Raw genomic sequence first — 16685 nt, forward strand, 5'->3', positions numbered from 1 at the left:
TCTGGCGAAGGTTCACCAAACATCCATCAGAGACAGTCACAGAAAAACAATATTTTGGTGAAAGTCGCTGAATCCCGGAGAAAAAAACAGCTGAGTGGCCTCTTCTTGAAAAAGGTTGAATATAAACTCCTCGTCCTCGTAGCCAAACGCGCTTCTTTTTCTCCGTCCGTGACATTATCGTTGGTTAAGAATAAAAAACAGGTGTCCAGAGTAGGTAACGAGCTCCATCTTCACAGCTGCAGCGCAAACATGACTGATCTGTTCAGACGCGATGTGTTTGTTTTGGCCACAGCTGACCTGGAAGCACTTCGGGCACATCCTTTTTTTTTATTTTTTTTTTATTTTATTTTTTTTTACTCTTTGTTTCTCTCTTACGACAGAAATAATGAAAACGCTGTTTTACAAATTAAAATCAGGCCGTAAGCAAAGAATTAAGACATTACATTACAAACGTTGAGCACTTCCGTTCCGTTGTTACGACACAACTGAACACTCAGTCGTTCACCAGGAGAGGGAGGAGCCTCAGAGAGCAGGATTTAGGAGGATTACTGAGAGCTGCGTGAATGAAGCCACAAACCACTCTGGGGGTGTTTTTGATAAGGAAATAGCAGAACAACATGGCTAAAAGCAACAAAAAGTCGATTTTGCATGATATAGGCCCTTTAAGATTGAAGTGAGATAATTGTGTGCACGCTCAGTCTCCACCATCTGATCCAGATCCATCGGCTCCTGCTCCGGGTGTTCGCTCCCTCTCCAGCCCCACGATGGAGACTCCGGTCCGGGCTTTGCCTCCCGCTGAGCCCCGGAAGCCGCTGCTCCACAACAACAGCCTGCGCCAAAACCTGCCAAATAATGGAGTAAAAACCGACAAAAGCACTGAATAAACGGGAGGGACGGACCGCGGGGAGGATGGCCAGTCCCGGGAGGAGCGGAGACATCATCCACCTGAACGTCGGGGGAAAGAGGTGAGGAGAGCGGACAGGTTTTCACAGAGAGTCGGTGTAGCATCGGCTAGCCCCGGCTAACTGCAGCTAGCCAACGGAAAAGGCTTACAGGGGGATAAAAGTAGGACAAGTGGGGTTTAAACGTTTGTGACTGGTATTATTACATAGAATATAACTTTTATTATATTAAAAAATGTGTTTTTACTCGAGAATGGGGTTTTAATGTTGATTTATGCTGTTAAAATCTAAACCGTGTCAGGTTGTTGTGTCGGCATCGCTAATCTACGTGACGTGATTTAACCTGGATTACGTGTTTAACCTCTTAACCCCCACCTGAACCGAGCACTTTTTCTGCAGTTTGGCTTTACCCAAATCTAAACGCTTCTTGGTTAAAATGGTCAAAATAGCGACGAAAACGAGGCTGTAAATGCAACAAAAGAGTGGTGAAAAAGAGACTAAAAAAATTGGCAAAAATGTGACGAAAATCCAAAGCTCCATTTAGATGAGTTTTGTAAGTCTTAGCTTTCAAATGAGGCGTTACACTGTTGCTCTCCAGTCGAGAAGCTTTTAGATTTGGGTAAAGCTGAACTGGAGAAAATGCACTCGGTTATGGTGGGGGTTAAGAGGGTAACAGTTTATTCCAAGATTGAAAAATTGACAGTGACAGTTTCGATAAATGGTTGAATCATTATTATTCAGGCTTTTTGTGATGTTCTTAACACCGTAAAAACGATTTTATATGTTGTATTTTTTTTAAATAATAATGATAATAATGATGACGATGATAATACAGCCCATATAGGTTTTAAAGAGCTAAAAATATGATTTTTCAAACATGTATGAAAAATAATAAAACCTTTTACGTTGGATTAACTGTGTCGAAGTTGAAAAATCAAACCAAGCGAGGCGGCAGTAATCTGTCTAGAGCCAGATTTATTGATGACAGTGCCCAGAAGTTCAGGAGAGGCATTGTAACGTACCTCCCATGTCCTCTCTTTCTACAGATTGTATTTATATGCTATATGACGCGTTTGAGCATGCAGTACATGATGTGTTGATGTTGATGAGGGGCGACAGTGGCGCAGATGGTTGAGCGGGTCGTCTCGATTTCCAGCTCCTGAAAGTGCACACTGTCGTTGTGTCCTTGGGCAAGACACTTCACCCACAGTGTCTGCGTACATTGGTGTATGAATGAGAGTATGAATGGGTGAGTGGATCTTTGCCGTAAAGTGCTTTGAGTGCCTAATGTAGGTGGAAAAGCGACAGTGACCAGTTGAGACCATTTACCATGTTTGGTAAACATGGTACTGATAGACTGATATAGTCTGTCCTTGGCACATAATCTACTGGTGCAAAGCGTTATACTACATCTTATCCCAGTGTCAGTTCATGGCCAAATTCTCTTAAAGGGGGGGTATTATGCAAAATGGACTTTTTCAAGCTTTACATCATGTTATTATGTCACTCCCTCATTAAAAACATGCCTGAAGTGTTGCCTTGGCACATTCACGTATTTTTGAGTAATCTGTAAAAACTCTGATGGCGGCCATTTTAGGGATAGGTTTGCCTGAGTCCTCCTAGGAACGCCCCCACCTCCTGGAGACGCCTCCGAGCTTTCGTCACCAGCCGAGTAACCAACCACTGCTCCTCAGCAGAACCCCCTCCCCACTGATGCCACAGACAGCGTGTGGAGGGGGCGTGTCTAAAGGCTCAGAGGTTCTTAAAGAGACAGAGGCCTATTTCAAGACATTCGCTACAGCCATTTTGAGAGAGACATTTTGTACAAGGCAGTTGTTCTAATTTACTGCATTTACAGACCAGCAGAAGGTTTGTCATCATTGTAGTGTGATATAGACTGGTGCTATGGGACTGAAAAAAGGTTACATGAAAACATAGTTACAGTAAAACATGAGTGAAACAAATGAAAGTAATTCTCTATAAGTTTTCTATAACTTAAGAACTTGCCGATTTCCTGGGATGTCTGACCAGAGCGGGTTTGTTTGTAACAGCTTGTGGGTGTGTTTCAGGTTCAGCACGTCCCGACAGACGCTCACCTGGGTCCCAGACTCCTTCTTCTCCAGGTCTGTCACAGATCTGAAATGAAAACAAAGTAATTTTTTGTCTGGAATACAGATTTGCTCTATGACCGCCGCCTTGTTGTTGTTTTGAGGTGTAATCAGATAAAATATTACACCGACTTGATGTCATTGGATGATTAACACTGATATGATTGGTCATGGTTTTGCAGTTTGCTGAGCGGCCGGATCTCCACTCTGAAGGACGAGACAGGAGCTGTGAGTGTCTTATTTTACCGACTCGTGCCTGAGATGCCCTCCCGTTGTCCTGCAGTGTTGAACAGAGATGGGACGGGTCAGATCTTTGCACTTTTCTGATTTCCTGTTTGTATCCCTCAGATCTTCATCGACAGAGACCCGTCGCTGTTCGCTCCGATCCTGAACTTCCTCAGAACCAAAGAGCTGCAGCCGCGTTCCCTCAGCGTCCAACAGCTGCTGCACGAGGCCGAGTTCTACGGCATCACCCCGCTAGGTCTGACATCAGCCAAACGGCAATAAAACGCCAACGCCATTCAGACAACATTCATTTGAAGTTTATGAGGGAAGCACTTTACAGTCAGGGGTTATTTATGTGCAGATATTGTTAAATGTAGCCTAATCCTTCTGAAAAATCTCTATTTTAAATGACAAACTGTTTTATTTCCTTTGCTCTTCTCTGTTTTCTTTCCCTTTCTCTTCTGTTTTCTTTCCTTTGCTCTTCTCTGTTTTCTTTCCTTTTCTATTCTGTTTTCTTTTCTCCTCTGTTTTCTTTCCTTTGCTCTTCTCTGCTTTCTTTCCTTTTCTATTCTGTTTTCTTTTCTCTTCTCTGTTTTCTTTCCTTTGCTCTTCTCTGTTTTCTTTTCTCTTCTCTGTTTTCTTTCCTTTGCTCTTCTCTGTTTTCTTTCCCTTTCTCTTCTGTTTTCTTTCCTTTGCTCTTCTCTGTTTTCTTTCCTTTTCTCTTCTGTTTTCTTTCCTCTGCTCTTCTCTGTTTTCTTTCCTCTGCTCTTCTCTGTTTTCTTTCCTTTGCTCTTCTCTATTTTCTTTCATTTCCTCTTCTCTGTTTTCTTTCCTTTTCTCCTCTGTTTTCTTTCCTTTGCTCTTCTCTGCTTTCTTTCCTTTTCTATTCTGTTTTCTTTTCTCTTCTCTGTTTTCTTTCCTTTGCTCTTCTCTGTTTTCTTTCCTCTGCTCTTCTCTATTTTCTTTCTTTTGCTCTTCTCTGTTTCATTCCTTTGCTCTTCTCTATTTTCTTTCCTTTTCTTTTCTGTTTTCTTTCTTTGCTCTTCTCTGTTTTCTTTCCTTTGCTCTTCTCTGTTTTCTTTCCTTTTCTCTTCTCTGTTTTCTTTCCTTTTCTCTTCTCTGTTTTCTTTCCTTTGCTCTTCTCTGTTTTCTTTCCTTTGCTCTTCTCTGTTTTCTTTCCTTTTCTCTTCTCTGTTTTCTTTCATTTTCTCTTCTCTGTTTTCTTTCCTTTTCTTTTCTGTTTTCTTTCCCTTTCTCTTCTCTGTTTTCTTTCCTTTGCTCTTCTCTGTTTTCTTTCCTTTGCTCTTCTCTGTTTTCTTTCCTTTGCTCTTCTCTGCGTGACAATGGACAGGTGTGATTTTGGGAGTGTTTAAAGCTTATTTTAGCCGCATGTGGCCGTCCGATGCGTGGGGCTGATTGTGGGTCTGACGTCTTCTCGTCTGTCGGTTTCAGTGCGGAAGCTGCAGCTGTGCGATGAACTGGACCGCTCGTCCTGTGGAAATGTGCTGTTCAACGGATACCTGCCCCCTCCTGGTAACACGCCGCAGTCACACGCCCAACTGCACAAGACACGACTGAAACATAAACTGCTAAACTAATACGAGACTCTCATCAGGCCTGACACTGAATCCTTTTTGTATTATGTAGTATACATTGTTTTATAAGCCTGGTGCATTTAAAGCAGCACTAAAGGCCCATTTCGACAGCACTAGACCAGTTCGGTTCACTTGAGACCGGTTCATTTAGGTCATTAAGTTTGTGTTTCAAGTGTCTTTAGTGTAAAGTGGTCTGGGTCGTTATGGGAGGGGCCAAGGTCATTTATTTTCATGTGGCAACAAACACAGCCTGATCTCACTGAGCTTTAGTCCTGCATCAAAACACCTTTGTCTCTGCTACATGTGGACATGAGGAGGGGCAGAGGCTCTAGTGTTTCAACAGTTTTCAAACACCGGAGGAACAGTTATTGAGGACAAAGAAAATAAGCCAAAACAATGCCCAAAACGAGAAAACCTATTATTTTTAGTTTGACAGTGAATTCTAAAATAAAAGAGGGAGATATGAGGCCTCGCTCCTCTCATTTGGGCAATAAGAAACAATGTATGGGAAGACTGTGCAAATCAAACTTGAAAACTTGAGCAGTAGATTACTGACATAAATATGAAGTAAAATATATCATTTATATATATAATTAATTGAATGATTTCACATCAAAATCAGGCATAGGCTGTGAGAGGGAAAAAAGCCTATATTTTCTGTGAACCAGTCATGATAGAGCTGCAGATGAATACGGAAAAAGATTTGCTGTAGATTTACTGATATAAATATGAGGATGACCATTAGTTTTCTGTCATTTTATGTTTTCATTAAAGAAAAAAACTAAAATCTGAAAGTTTCTTTTTTTTTAGATTTGTAGTTTTGTAAACATTTGCATAAATTCTATATTTTTTTATTATGTGACAAATTAGTAACAAAGATTTGCAGAGGGATTCTGGATCTTCTGTAGTTTTTGAATAAACTCTATGTGAAACTAAAATGTCATCTCTAGGCCTGGGACAAAATATCAGATCGGATCGCCAATACTTTCAGTACTTGTGTCGGAGCGTTTTTATCATCATCCCTTTGTTTTTCAGTTACACAGCAGTTTGTTTCATTTTGTGTTAGTGCACTTTTAAATATTAAACAAGTGTATCTGTCTGTGGCCTGCAAGACAGAGGCGTTTCGTGAAGTGATATTGCGTAACATGACACCACAAAGCAATGCACGCTCCACGACATAACCGCTGACGTACAAGAGGTTTATGCTCAAAATGTCCCCTCAAACAATCAGGCTGGAAACCGTGATCCCTAAGATTAGGCATTAGAAATCAAGGATTTTAAGATTAGGACCTAGGACAGGTTTAGGCTCGCATAATCCATACCATACCTGTCTTGCAGGCCACAGAGAGACCCTACTCATATTAAAGAGGCTCGATGCAAGTTGGCCATTTTGTGCTCACTACTGCCACCTCAGGTCATACGTGTAACTGCACCTTCTATATTAAGCTTGTACATGAGGGCCGAAGTAACAACTTTCTGAGTGACAGTGCAGGATTTTAGAGGCAGTTGTGATGAACAGGTCTGGCCTCATTCTACACATTAGGACAGGGAGGAACATACATCATTTTTTTTTTTTTTAAACACTATATAGTCCCTTTAACACTTCAGTAATTGGCATCTGGTTTATAAACTTCAGACACATGACTTTTTACACATTTCGATATGAAAAATGTTTAGGGAGAAAACTTGCTGATTTCTGTCTCAGTTCTTAAAGGGACTATACAGAGTTTAAAAATGTTAAAGGTATTTTCCTCCCCCTACATGTTCCTCCATGTCCTAATGTGTAGAATAAGCTCAGACCTGTTCACCACAACTGTCTCTAAAATCCTGCACTGTCACTCAGAAACATGTTGATAGAAGCTGCAGTTACGAATAAGATCTGAGGTGGCAGTAGTGAGTATAAAATGCCCCTTTAATAAATAAACCCTTGACCTGCTGTGTTCGCTTTGTGCAGTTTACCCGCTGAAGCGCCGGAACCGCCACAGCGTCGCCGGCTCCCAGTTCGTGTCGAGCAGAGCGCCCCCTGTGGAGAGAGCGGTGCGGCGCAGCAACACCATGCCTCCGAACCTGGGGCACGCCGGGATCCTGAGCCCACGCGGCCCGGAGGAACGCCCCGCCCCCTCGCAGTCACACGACCACGGCCTCGTGCGCATCATCTGCGGACACCACAACTGGATCGCCGTGGCCTACGCGCAGTTCGTCGTCTGCTACAGGTGAAGCACGGACGGGTTTTCAGCAAACTGTCTGAGTTTTCTCTTCATTGTGAAAGCTCGTGTATATTTTGTGCTCCAGAGTGAAGGAGTCCACGGGCTGGCAGACCGTCTTCACCTCGCCGCGGCTCGACTGGCTCATCGACCGCGTGGCGCTCAACGCTAAAGTGATGGGCGGAGCTCTGGGCGAACACGACAAAATGGTGGCTGTGGCTTCGGTCACGGAGATCATCCTGTGGTCCATCTGCCCCGACGGGAACGGAAACGAGATCGGTCAGACACGAAATACTCTTCACTGCACCTACTTCTGTAATAAATAAGCACCGTGTAGCATAGTCTGTAGTTGCAGTCAATCATTCTGAGATTAAACACTGGCAAAGGCAAGGGTGAAGTAAATACACGTGTGTTTCCAGGAGTCTTCAGCCTGAACGTTCCTGTGGAGGCGCTGTTCTTCATCGGGAACCAGCTGATCGCCACCAGCCACACGGGCAGAGTGGGAGTCTGGAACGCCGTCACCAAACACTGGCAGGTATGGAGAAAAAGTCCTCACAAATCCTACAGCAACACACCGATCGCTTCTTCTTCTGCTGCGGCAGCTCCTGTCAGTATTTCCTGGACTTTATTGTGTAACAGATAAAACGTAAGTGTCCTTTAACCCCTTAACTCCCACCTGAACCGAGCACATTTTCTCTAGTTTGGCTTTACCCCAATCCAAAAGCTTCTGGAAAAAAGCTGTGAAAATAGCGACAAAACTGAGACGAAAACAATGATGGAAATGTGACAAAAAATTGACGAGAAAGTGGCAAAAATGTCACAAAAATGTCACAAGAAATTGACCAAAATTGACGAAAAAATTACAAAAATGTGACAAAATGTCATAAGAATTTGACAAAAAATTACAAAAAATGGACAAAAATGTGACAAACAATGAGAAAAATGTGAAAAAAATGTGATTAAAAAATTGACAAAAAAAATGACAAAAATGTGACAAAAATGTGATTAAAAAAATCATGAAAAAATGACAAAGTTACAAAAATGAGTTTAATACCCAACAAAGAAATAATAATCTGATGACGTGAGGACAAAGATCCTCTCAGTTCAGGGGGAGTTAAGAGGTTAGAGTCTGTAAACCGTCACGGGACACATTCTGACCCGCTCTGCTCAAACGGCATTTTACAGCAACATCGATTTGTGAATATGGCAACAGCGGCTCATAGGGCTGCTTCATATGAGAAGTTTAAGTTTAAATCAGGACCATATTGATGCTAACATTTTACTAAATTAGGAAATGCTTGAATCAAATGGGACTTTTGCTCTTTTTTAAGTTGCAATGTGCAAATCTTTTTGTTTAAGCTGTATTTGAAAAAAAAAAAAAAAGGCGACCTCAGTGATCATGTGATACTTTGTAGTTGTTGTAGTTGTAATTCTTTGGGTGACATATTGTGCAGCCCAGAGTTAAACTGAATATTCTGTGTCATTTGCAGTATATTTTCGCTTTGATGGAAAAGTTTGAAGGCCGTAATTAAAATAAAAAGTTAGCGCTGCTCTGTTTCTCAGGGCAGCGTGTTAAACCTCTTAACTCCCACCTGAACGGACCCCATTTTCTCCAGATTGGCTTTACCCTAATCAAAAAGCTTCTGGGGGAAAAAAGCACCAAAACAGCCACAAAAAATGAGAAGAAAACAAGGATGTAAACGCAACAAAGATGTGACAAAAATTAAACAAAGATGTGACAAAAATTAAACAAAAATGTGACAAAAATTAAACAAAAATGTGACAAAAATTAAACAAAAATGTGACAAAAAATCAACAAAAATGTGACAAAAATTCAACAAAAATGTGACAAAAATTCAACACAAATGTGACAAAAATTAAACAAAAATGTGACAAAAATTCAACAAAAATGTGACAAAAATTCATCAAAAATGTGACAAAAATTCATCAAAAATGTGACAAAAATTCAACGAAAATGTGACAATAATTCAACAAAAATGTCACAAAAACGACAAAAATTCAACAAAAATGTCACAAAAATTCAACAAAAATGTGACAAAAATTCAACAAAAATTCAACAAAAAAGAAAAAAAAACAACGCGAGGAAAAAGATCAGTTTTGTGGGTCTTAGCTTTCAAATGAGGTGTTCCACAGCCAAAAGAGGACAGAATGCATTTGGTTTAGGCGGGTGGTAAGAGGTTAATTTAGATCAATTCATCCTGCAATCTCCAGGAGGAACAGAAACATAAATAATACATTTTAAATACGACCTCGTCCTAACAAAACCACTGCCGCTTTTGTGACTTGTACTTTGCGTAAGACAATCCCCACTGTTTACTGCGGAGGACGCCAATACCAAACATCGAGACAAACCAACACAGTCTTTGCCATTTACAGAAACTATTCAAGTTCTAAAATATCAAGCGGAGAGGCCCAAAAGCCACAGCTGTGTTTGTCCTTTATCCTGTTCACTGTTTGTTTCAGAACCAGGACGTGGTTCCCATCAGCTCCTACGACACGGCGGGGTCGCTGCTCATCCTGGGCTGCAACAACGGAGCCATTTACTACATCGGTAACAACTTTAACATCAGATAGAGCCGTGTTCTTCATCTGTAACTGTTTCCTAAACCGAGACATTGTGTCGTTTCAGACGTACAGAAGTTTCCTCTGAGGATGAAGGACAACGACCTGTTGGTGACCGAGCTCTACAGAGACCCCACGGAGGACGCCATCACCGCCCTCAGCGTGTACCTCACCCCCAAGACAAGTACTACTGCAAATACTACTACTACCAGTCCCTCCAGGATTCCCAAACGTTCTGCTGAAGAGTTTTTCCATTAAAGGAATAGGCCACCGTTTTTCCATACTGAGATATGTTCTTACCTTAGCTTTGACGAGTTCTTTAGGACCTGTCTGATCTTCTCCCGTGCCTTCAGTCACGTAAACACAGCGCAGACGGCGTTAGCATTTAGCCTCTCCCCCTCTCCTCTATAGCTCCAGAACAGGTCAAGATAGATCAGACAGGTCCTAAAGAACTCGTCAAAGCTAAGGTAAGAACATATCTCAGTATGTAAAAACGGTGGCCTGTTCCTTTAAGAGTTTTCTTGCTTCTATGAACCTTCTGAGTCTAAAGACAATACTGCCACAGCTACCTCAGACCCTGTTTCCTCGTCTGTTGCTAGGCGACAGCGGGAACTGGATCGAGATCGCGTACGGGACGAGCTCGGGGACGGTGCGGGTCATCGTCCAGCACCCGGAGACCGTGGGGTCCGGACCGCAGCTGTTCCAGACCTTCTCCGTCCACCGCAGTCCAGTCACGAAGATCATGCTGTCGGAGAAGCACCTCATCTCAGGTACCGTCCAGAGTTAATGTGTGAACTACACTTAAAGCTGTTTGTGAGACTAAAACTGACTCAAATGTCAAATTTCGTCGACTAAAGTAAAACAAAATAAAAACGAAAAGAAGAAACTAAAATCATAGTTTGAAAGATCCTTAAATCATTCACTGTTGAAGGAGGAGCTCTGAGCTTTGTTCATGTGGGAGAAGCTCCATGAAGCAGAGGACCTTGATTAAAGCAGTACTAAGTAACGTGTTTACCTTAATAAATCCTTTCCGTAGTCCCTGTGGGGGTAATACAAGTGTTAATGGGATGATTGGAGGGTCTTTCATCTCCCCCTGGTGTCTCTGGACAGAAAACCATGTTTGCAACTTCACTGCCACCGGTCCGGAGAAAGCAATACACACTAATGGAATCATGAAGAAGCTAACATGCTAACGGGCAAAGCTAACTGCGGGCTAACGTCACTTTAAACAGTATTTACAGCCAGGTTTGAGTGAAAAGAAATATTTCCATTGTATAATTGGATGCACTGTAACCCTCTCTCCCTTCGCCTTTCCTGTCGGCGTAGTATTTACTCCCCAAGACAATTAATAAGTTAAAAAACCGTAACTTGCTACTACACCTGCAGTTGCGCTTATGGCCTCTAGGGGGAAGAGTTACTTAGTACTGCTTTAAGTGTGATTATAATAAATATTATAAATGTAAAGACGACTAAATTCATCTAGAATCTTAAATAATTACTCAAAACATTTGGTATTTCCCTCTTGCTTTTGAATTCACACATTTTCCCCCCATTAATTTATTTTACGGAATGTTTGCGAATGTTGAGAAAAGAAATATGCGCAGTTTTCTTTTGCATTTGTGGCATTACATATATATATTGGTGCTCAGTTTGTTCCTGTGGTGCTCAGTTTGTTCCTGTGGTGCTCAGTTTGGTGCTCAGTTTGTTTCTGTGGTTCTCAGTTTGTTCCTGTGGTGCTCAGTTTGTTCCTGTGGTGCTCAGTTTGTTCCTGTGGTGCTCAGTTTGTTCCTGTGGTGCTCAGTTTGTTCCTGTGGTGCTCAGTTTGTTCCTGTGGTGCTCAGTTTGTTCCTGTGGTGCTCAGTTTGTTCCCGTTTGGTGCTCAGTTTGTTCCCGTTTGGTGCTCAGTTTGTTCCCATTTGGTGCTCACTCTGTTCCCGTTTGGTGCTCAGTTTGTGCAGACAATAACCACGTGCGGACCTGGACGGTGACGCGCTTCAGGGGGATGATCTCCACCCAGCCCGGCTCCACGCCCCTCACCTCCTTCAAGATCCTGAGCCTGGACGAGGGAGATGGCCAGGGCGGCTGCAGCGCCGGCACCGAGATCGGTAACTGGACCCGGACATGAACTAGACCGGACTGGACTGGGGAGGGGGGAGTATGGGGGACATTAACCTCTTACCACCCGCCTTTGAAAGCTAAGACCCACAAAACTGATCTTTTTCCTCGCGTTGTTACTGTGTTGTGTCTCCTTTTTTATGTATTTTTTTTTCTCTATTTGTTTTTCCACATTTTTGTTGAGTTTTTGTCACTTTTTTTTTTTTTTTTTTTAGTCACTTTTTGGTTGAGTTTTTGTCACATTATTGTAGAATTTTTGTCACTTTTTGGTTGAATTTTTGTCACTTTTTTGTAGATTTTTTGTCACATTTTTGTAGACTTTTTGTCACTTTTTTGTCACATTTTTATTGAATTTTTGTCACTTTTTGGTTGAATTTTTGTCACATTTTTGTAGATTATTGGTTGATTTTTTGTCACATTTTTGTAGATTTTTTGTCACTTTTTTGTAGAATTTTTGTCACTTTTTTGTAGAATTTTTGTCTCTTTTTGTAGAATTTTTGTCACTTTTTTGTCACATCTTTGTTGATTTTTTGTCACTTTTTTGTAGATTTTTTGTCACATTTTTGTAGAATTTTTGTCACTTTTCGGTTGAGTTTTTGTCACATTTTTGTAGAATTTTTGTCACTTTTCGGTTGTTTTTGTCACATTTTTGTTGAATTTTTGTCACTTTTTTGTTTTGCGTTTACATCCTTGTTTTCTTCTCATTTTTTGTGGCTGTTTTGGTGCTTTTTTCCCAAGAAGCTTTTTGATTAGGGTAAAGCCTGGAGAAAATGGGATCCGTTCAGGTGGGAGTTAAGAGGTTACAGGCTCTAATGATAATATCAATACGACTCTACGAGAGAGAGAGAGAGCTTTGGAAAGAAAGGTTATTATATTAAAGCAGGAAAGTATCGCGATAAATGATATTATTGACTCTAATGATACTTGATGCTGTCAAATCTCAGGTACAAAAATGAAACCTTTGTTCTAAAAGTGCATCATATCCTGAAATATCACACCAGCTGCATCAATCATGAAATATAATGTAACTCAGTTTTCTTCAGTTAGAAATCAAAGAACTCCAATGTTATTGAATGTTATTGAACAGTATTTGCGTCGCTATTTTAACCTCCATCCCCGCCTTAACCGAGCAGTTTTAATCCACTATCTAAAAGCTTCTAAGCTTCTCGACTGGAGAGTTTACAATCTGTAGGCCAATGTAATGTCTCATTTGAAAGCTAAGACCTGCAAAACTTATCTAAGCTTCTTCTTTTTATTTGTTATCACGTTTTATTATACGGCTCTTCACGATGCAAGTAGAAACTCCATTGACTTGAATGGGATTTTCCAACATTCTACCCATCAATATTTTCTGATAGAGGAACCTCTGAAAAAAGAATGACCGCTGCCAATGGCGACGGAGTTCGTGCTCGTAATCCAGGTTTTTCATATCACTCCGCACGTACGTAGTAGCGGGCACTGTCTCTGTCCTCATCTCTGCGAGAGAAGTTGGGGGAACCGCTTGTAAAGTTAGCGGGAGTCCGACGTTCAACTTACCCAGAGATTCACCACCATTCCTCCAACTGCACCTTCAACTACTATTTGCTGCGGAAGTCATTAAATAAACCTTTCCGCCTTCATAAAAGTGTATAAAGTTTATGTTGTGTGTGTTCAGTTGGCAAATGTCCATATAATAAGCGGGATAATGTATAGAGGGCACTGTCCCGCTTATTATCCTGGTTCGAACTGTCGATACTTATTTTCCCGATAATGACCTGCGTTCAATACATTATCCTTTACGTAAATGTTTTTGTTTCATTTTTTGTCACTTTTTTGTGGCGTAGTTTTTTTGAGTGTAATGTAACTGTGAACAAGCCGCAAAAATGTGACCAAAACACGTCAAAATAGCAACATAATCATGATTGAAAACGCAACCAAAAAGGACAAAAACTTAATCATAACGAGGAAAAAGCTTAGATCACGTTACACCGGCCTATAAAGCTGTAGGCTTTTAGGTTTGGGTAAAGCAGAACTGGTGAAAATGTGCTGGGTTAAGGCGGGGGTTTGAAGCCAGACCAGGGACACCGGGACATTCACTTCAGGTCATCTTATCCTGATGTAGCGTGTTTTGCTCAGGTCCGTACGGAGAGAGAGACGACCAGCAGGTGTTCATCCAGAGAGTCGTCCCGGACACCGACAAACTCTACGTCCGGCTGTCCTCCAACGGCAAGAGGTAAAGCAGGACTAGGCCGCCGTTGTAAAAGCTGACGTGAGGACCTAATGTAAACCGCTGTTTCATGAGCTGTAGTTCATTTGTGCCAGTCAGTGCCACTCACAGGTAAAGGCTCCAGAAACAGCCCAGTGTTTCATCTAATGTGCATTACTTTCAGCCCTTGTTTTTTAATCCTGTGGAGCCGTGACTCCCCAGCCCAGGCCTCACCCCGGAGTCTCCTGTGTTTGCAGAGTGTGCGAGTTGCGCTCGGTGGATGGCACGTCCATCACCTGCTTCACGGTGCACGAGTGCGAGGGCTCCAGTCGCATCGGCTCCAGAGCGCGGCGCTATCTGTTCTCCGGACACGCCAACGGCAGCATCCAGATGTGGGACCTCACCACCGCCATGGAGATCGCCGGGAAGGTGGACATCAGAGGTAAGAGCAGAGTTTAGAGACACATCCTTAAACTGAACTGGAGTTAGATGCCACAGTTTTGAGTCAATCTCCTTCACTGTGGTTGTTTGTTCTACTGCTGAAGCTCTGATCAGTTCTTCCACGACGATGCTGCATTACAGACAGGGTTATGTCACTTTAACGTAAGAGTAAATCAGGACAAGGTGAAATGTGAGCTGAACAGTTGGTGACTGTGTGGTTCCAGCTCTGGGAGGTCCCACTGAGGAGGAGCTGCTGGAGCTGCTGGACCAGTGTGACCTGGCTCTGACCCGGACTCCGGACAGCACGCCGCGCGCCTCCACCTGCAGGTACTCGCTCCGTCACGCTCACGCCTGTGTACTTCACTCTGCTCGGAAGGACAATGACAGTGAATATATGCTACATATCCTCAAAGGTACTAAACGTGTATGACCACAGATCTATGATAAAACTCTAGATCAGGCATGTTTGCCTGGCGGAGGCCGATTTATTCATTGTGAAAAGACCAAGGGCCGAACCTGCCACTTGTAGCCCAAAGTAAAGCACCACTTTCTACAAATGCCAATGTTGTGGTTAAAGTGGGATTTGGGAGGTGGGGGAATCTAACCTCGAAGACAGAACGCTAGGTCGATATATGAAAGGCTGTATGCATATTACATGTAACAGAAGGTATTTTGTATTACATTTAATTTATTTGTTTTAAAAATAAGTTTAAACCATTTCAAATATATATATTTTTTGTAATAACTCATGATCTCAGATCATCAGATGTGGAGACTAGTGGAGGCCGGGTCACTGCTAGTTTATATATTGTCCTATTGTGTATGTAGATAGTTTTTGATGATTAATACCAGAAAAGCAACATCCAGAGTAAATGTAACATGTCTGTGCTCAGATGTTTATAAAGAGTCTGTCGTCTGTTAACTTCAGCTCAATCTCATCATAGTGAATTTGACCAAGAAGTAGAGCGATGACATCATCACTAACAAACATGTTGCAGCCCTGTGGTCATGACGACTCTCTCTGTTCAGTCTTCAGTTGCAGTTCGGTGACCTCCGACCCGAGCGTCCACACTCCAGAGGCGGAGGAGCTTCGGCGTCGGGCTCGTCCTGCTCTCTGATTGGCTCCCTCCCCCGTCATGCTCCGCCCCCCGTCCCCCAGTCCAGGCCCAGTCCCAGACCGAGCCCACGGCCGCTGCGGTTCGTGGAGCGCTGCCAGGAGCTCGCCAAGGAGGGGGCGGGGCCGGAGCCGGGGAGGCGGAGCTTAGCCATCTGCAGCGAATCAGAGGCTAGGTTTGGACTGAGGCCGCCGCCCGCGTCCTTCCCGCCGCCGTCACCCGGAAACCGGCACTCCCTGGCTACGTCTCCGCCGCACCGCAGAGCCACGCCCGCCTCGCCCCCGGGCCACACCCCCTCGCCCGCCGCTGCAGCCGCGGCGACGCCACACAGCCCCGACAGCCCCGCCTCCACCAGCCCCAAGCCGCCACTCAATGAGACCAGCTTCTGAACCGGTCAAAACCAGACCTTTAGACATGGGCGGAGACTGGGGAGCGAGGGGGAGGAGCTCTGTCATGGACGCCATTAAACAGAGTCCGAAACCTCTTAACCCCCACCTGAACCCAGCACATTCTCTCCAGTTTGGCTTTACCCAAATCTAAAAGCTCCCTGAAAAAATTGTCAAAATAGCGACAGAAATAAGGATGAAAACGCAACAAAGAAGTGGCAACAACAAAGAGACCAAAAGCACGACTGAAGAGCGATGAATCGAGAGGTTTTCAGATTGGGGTAAAGCCGAACTGGAGCAAATGCGGAGGGTAAGAGGGTAAGAATGTCTATATAAGAATGTTGACACAGCAGATTGTCCAGTAGAAGAGAAAAACAAGCTAACGTTAGCATTAGCGTTAGCATTCCATACGTGCAGTCGGTGAAAGAGTTCTTTTCCCGCTTTGTTTTCCCTCTGGCAGCTTCAGCTTCGTGACATCTGCATCTATCGCACCTACAAAAGTCTGTTGGTCTAAAGTCGGGGGCACAAATGTAACAGCTGGCAGTAAATCAGTGTTGATTTAAAATATTTCGTCATCATTTTAGTCAAAGTAATAGTTTTTCTGACTAAAGCTGCTCAAAAGTCGCCCGTTTTGTCCAATTTGTTTTTGAATATCCACATTTTCCGTCATTTCTCTGTTTGATATGTGGCATTAAAAATATAGTATTTAGGCATTAAAACGTATTTAAAAAGCATTACATTTGTAGATTCTGTAGGAACCCTGATGACTCAAATGTGAAGATATTTTGGTCGACTAACATAAGACTAAATAAAAATGAAAAGAAGA

General features: G+C 42.9%; 1 protein-coding gene across 1 annotated transcript; it reads left to right on the forward strand.

The window, feature by feature from the left end:
• Nucleotides 1-771: 771 nt before the first annotated feature.
• shkbp1 (SH3KBP1 binding protein 1) lies at nt 772-16055 on the forward strand. The gene is made up of 16 exons (XM_079563057.1): nt 772-965; nt 2972-3025; nt 3193-3238; nt 3359-3491; nt 4688-4768; nt 6785-7043; nt 7123-7313; nt 7454-7569; nt 9519-9606; nt 9685-9801; nt 10217-10387; nt 11567-11722; nt 13848-13944; nt 14175-14359; nt 14583-14685; nt 15388-16055. Exons 1-16 carry the CDS (start codon nt 910-912, stop codon nt 15860-15862), a joined length of 2328 nt encoding a protein of 775 aa, XP_079419183.1. The 5' UTR covers nt 772-909; the 3' UTR covers nt 15863-16055.
• The last annotated feature ends 630 nt before the right edge of the window (nt 16056-16685 follow it).

The sequence above is a fragment of the Gobius niger genome (assembly GCF_951799975.1).
Source record: "Gobius niger genome assembly, chromosome: 1".
Lineage (NCBI taxonomy): Eukaryota > Metazoa > Chordata > Actinopteri > Gobiiformes > Gobiidae > Gobius > Gobius niger.

Excerpts from the sequence above, each read along its gene's own strand:
- shkbp1 (XM_079563057.1), top strand. The coding sequence starts at position 910 with ATGGCCAGTCCCGGGAGGAGCGGAGACATCATCCACCTGAACGTCGGG. Across the intron at positions 966-2,971 it reads CTGAACGTCGGGGGAAAGAG|GTTCAGCACGTCCCGACAGA; the intron begins GTGAGGAGAGCG and ends GGTGTGTTTCAG. Across the intron at positions 4,769-6,784 it reads CGGATACCTGCCCCCTCCTG|TTTACCCGCTGAAGCGCCGG; the intron begins GTAACACGCCGC and ends CGCTTTGTGCAG.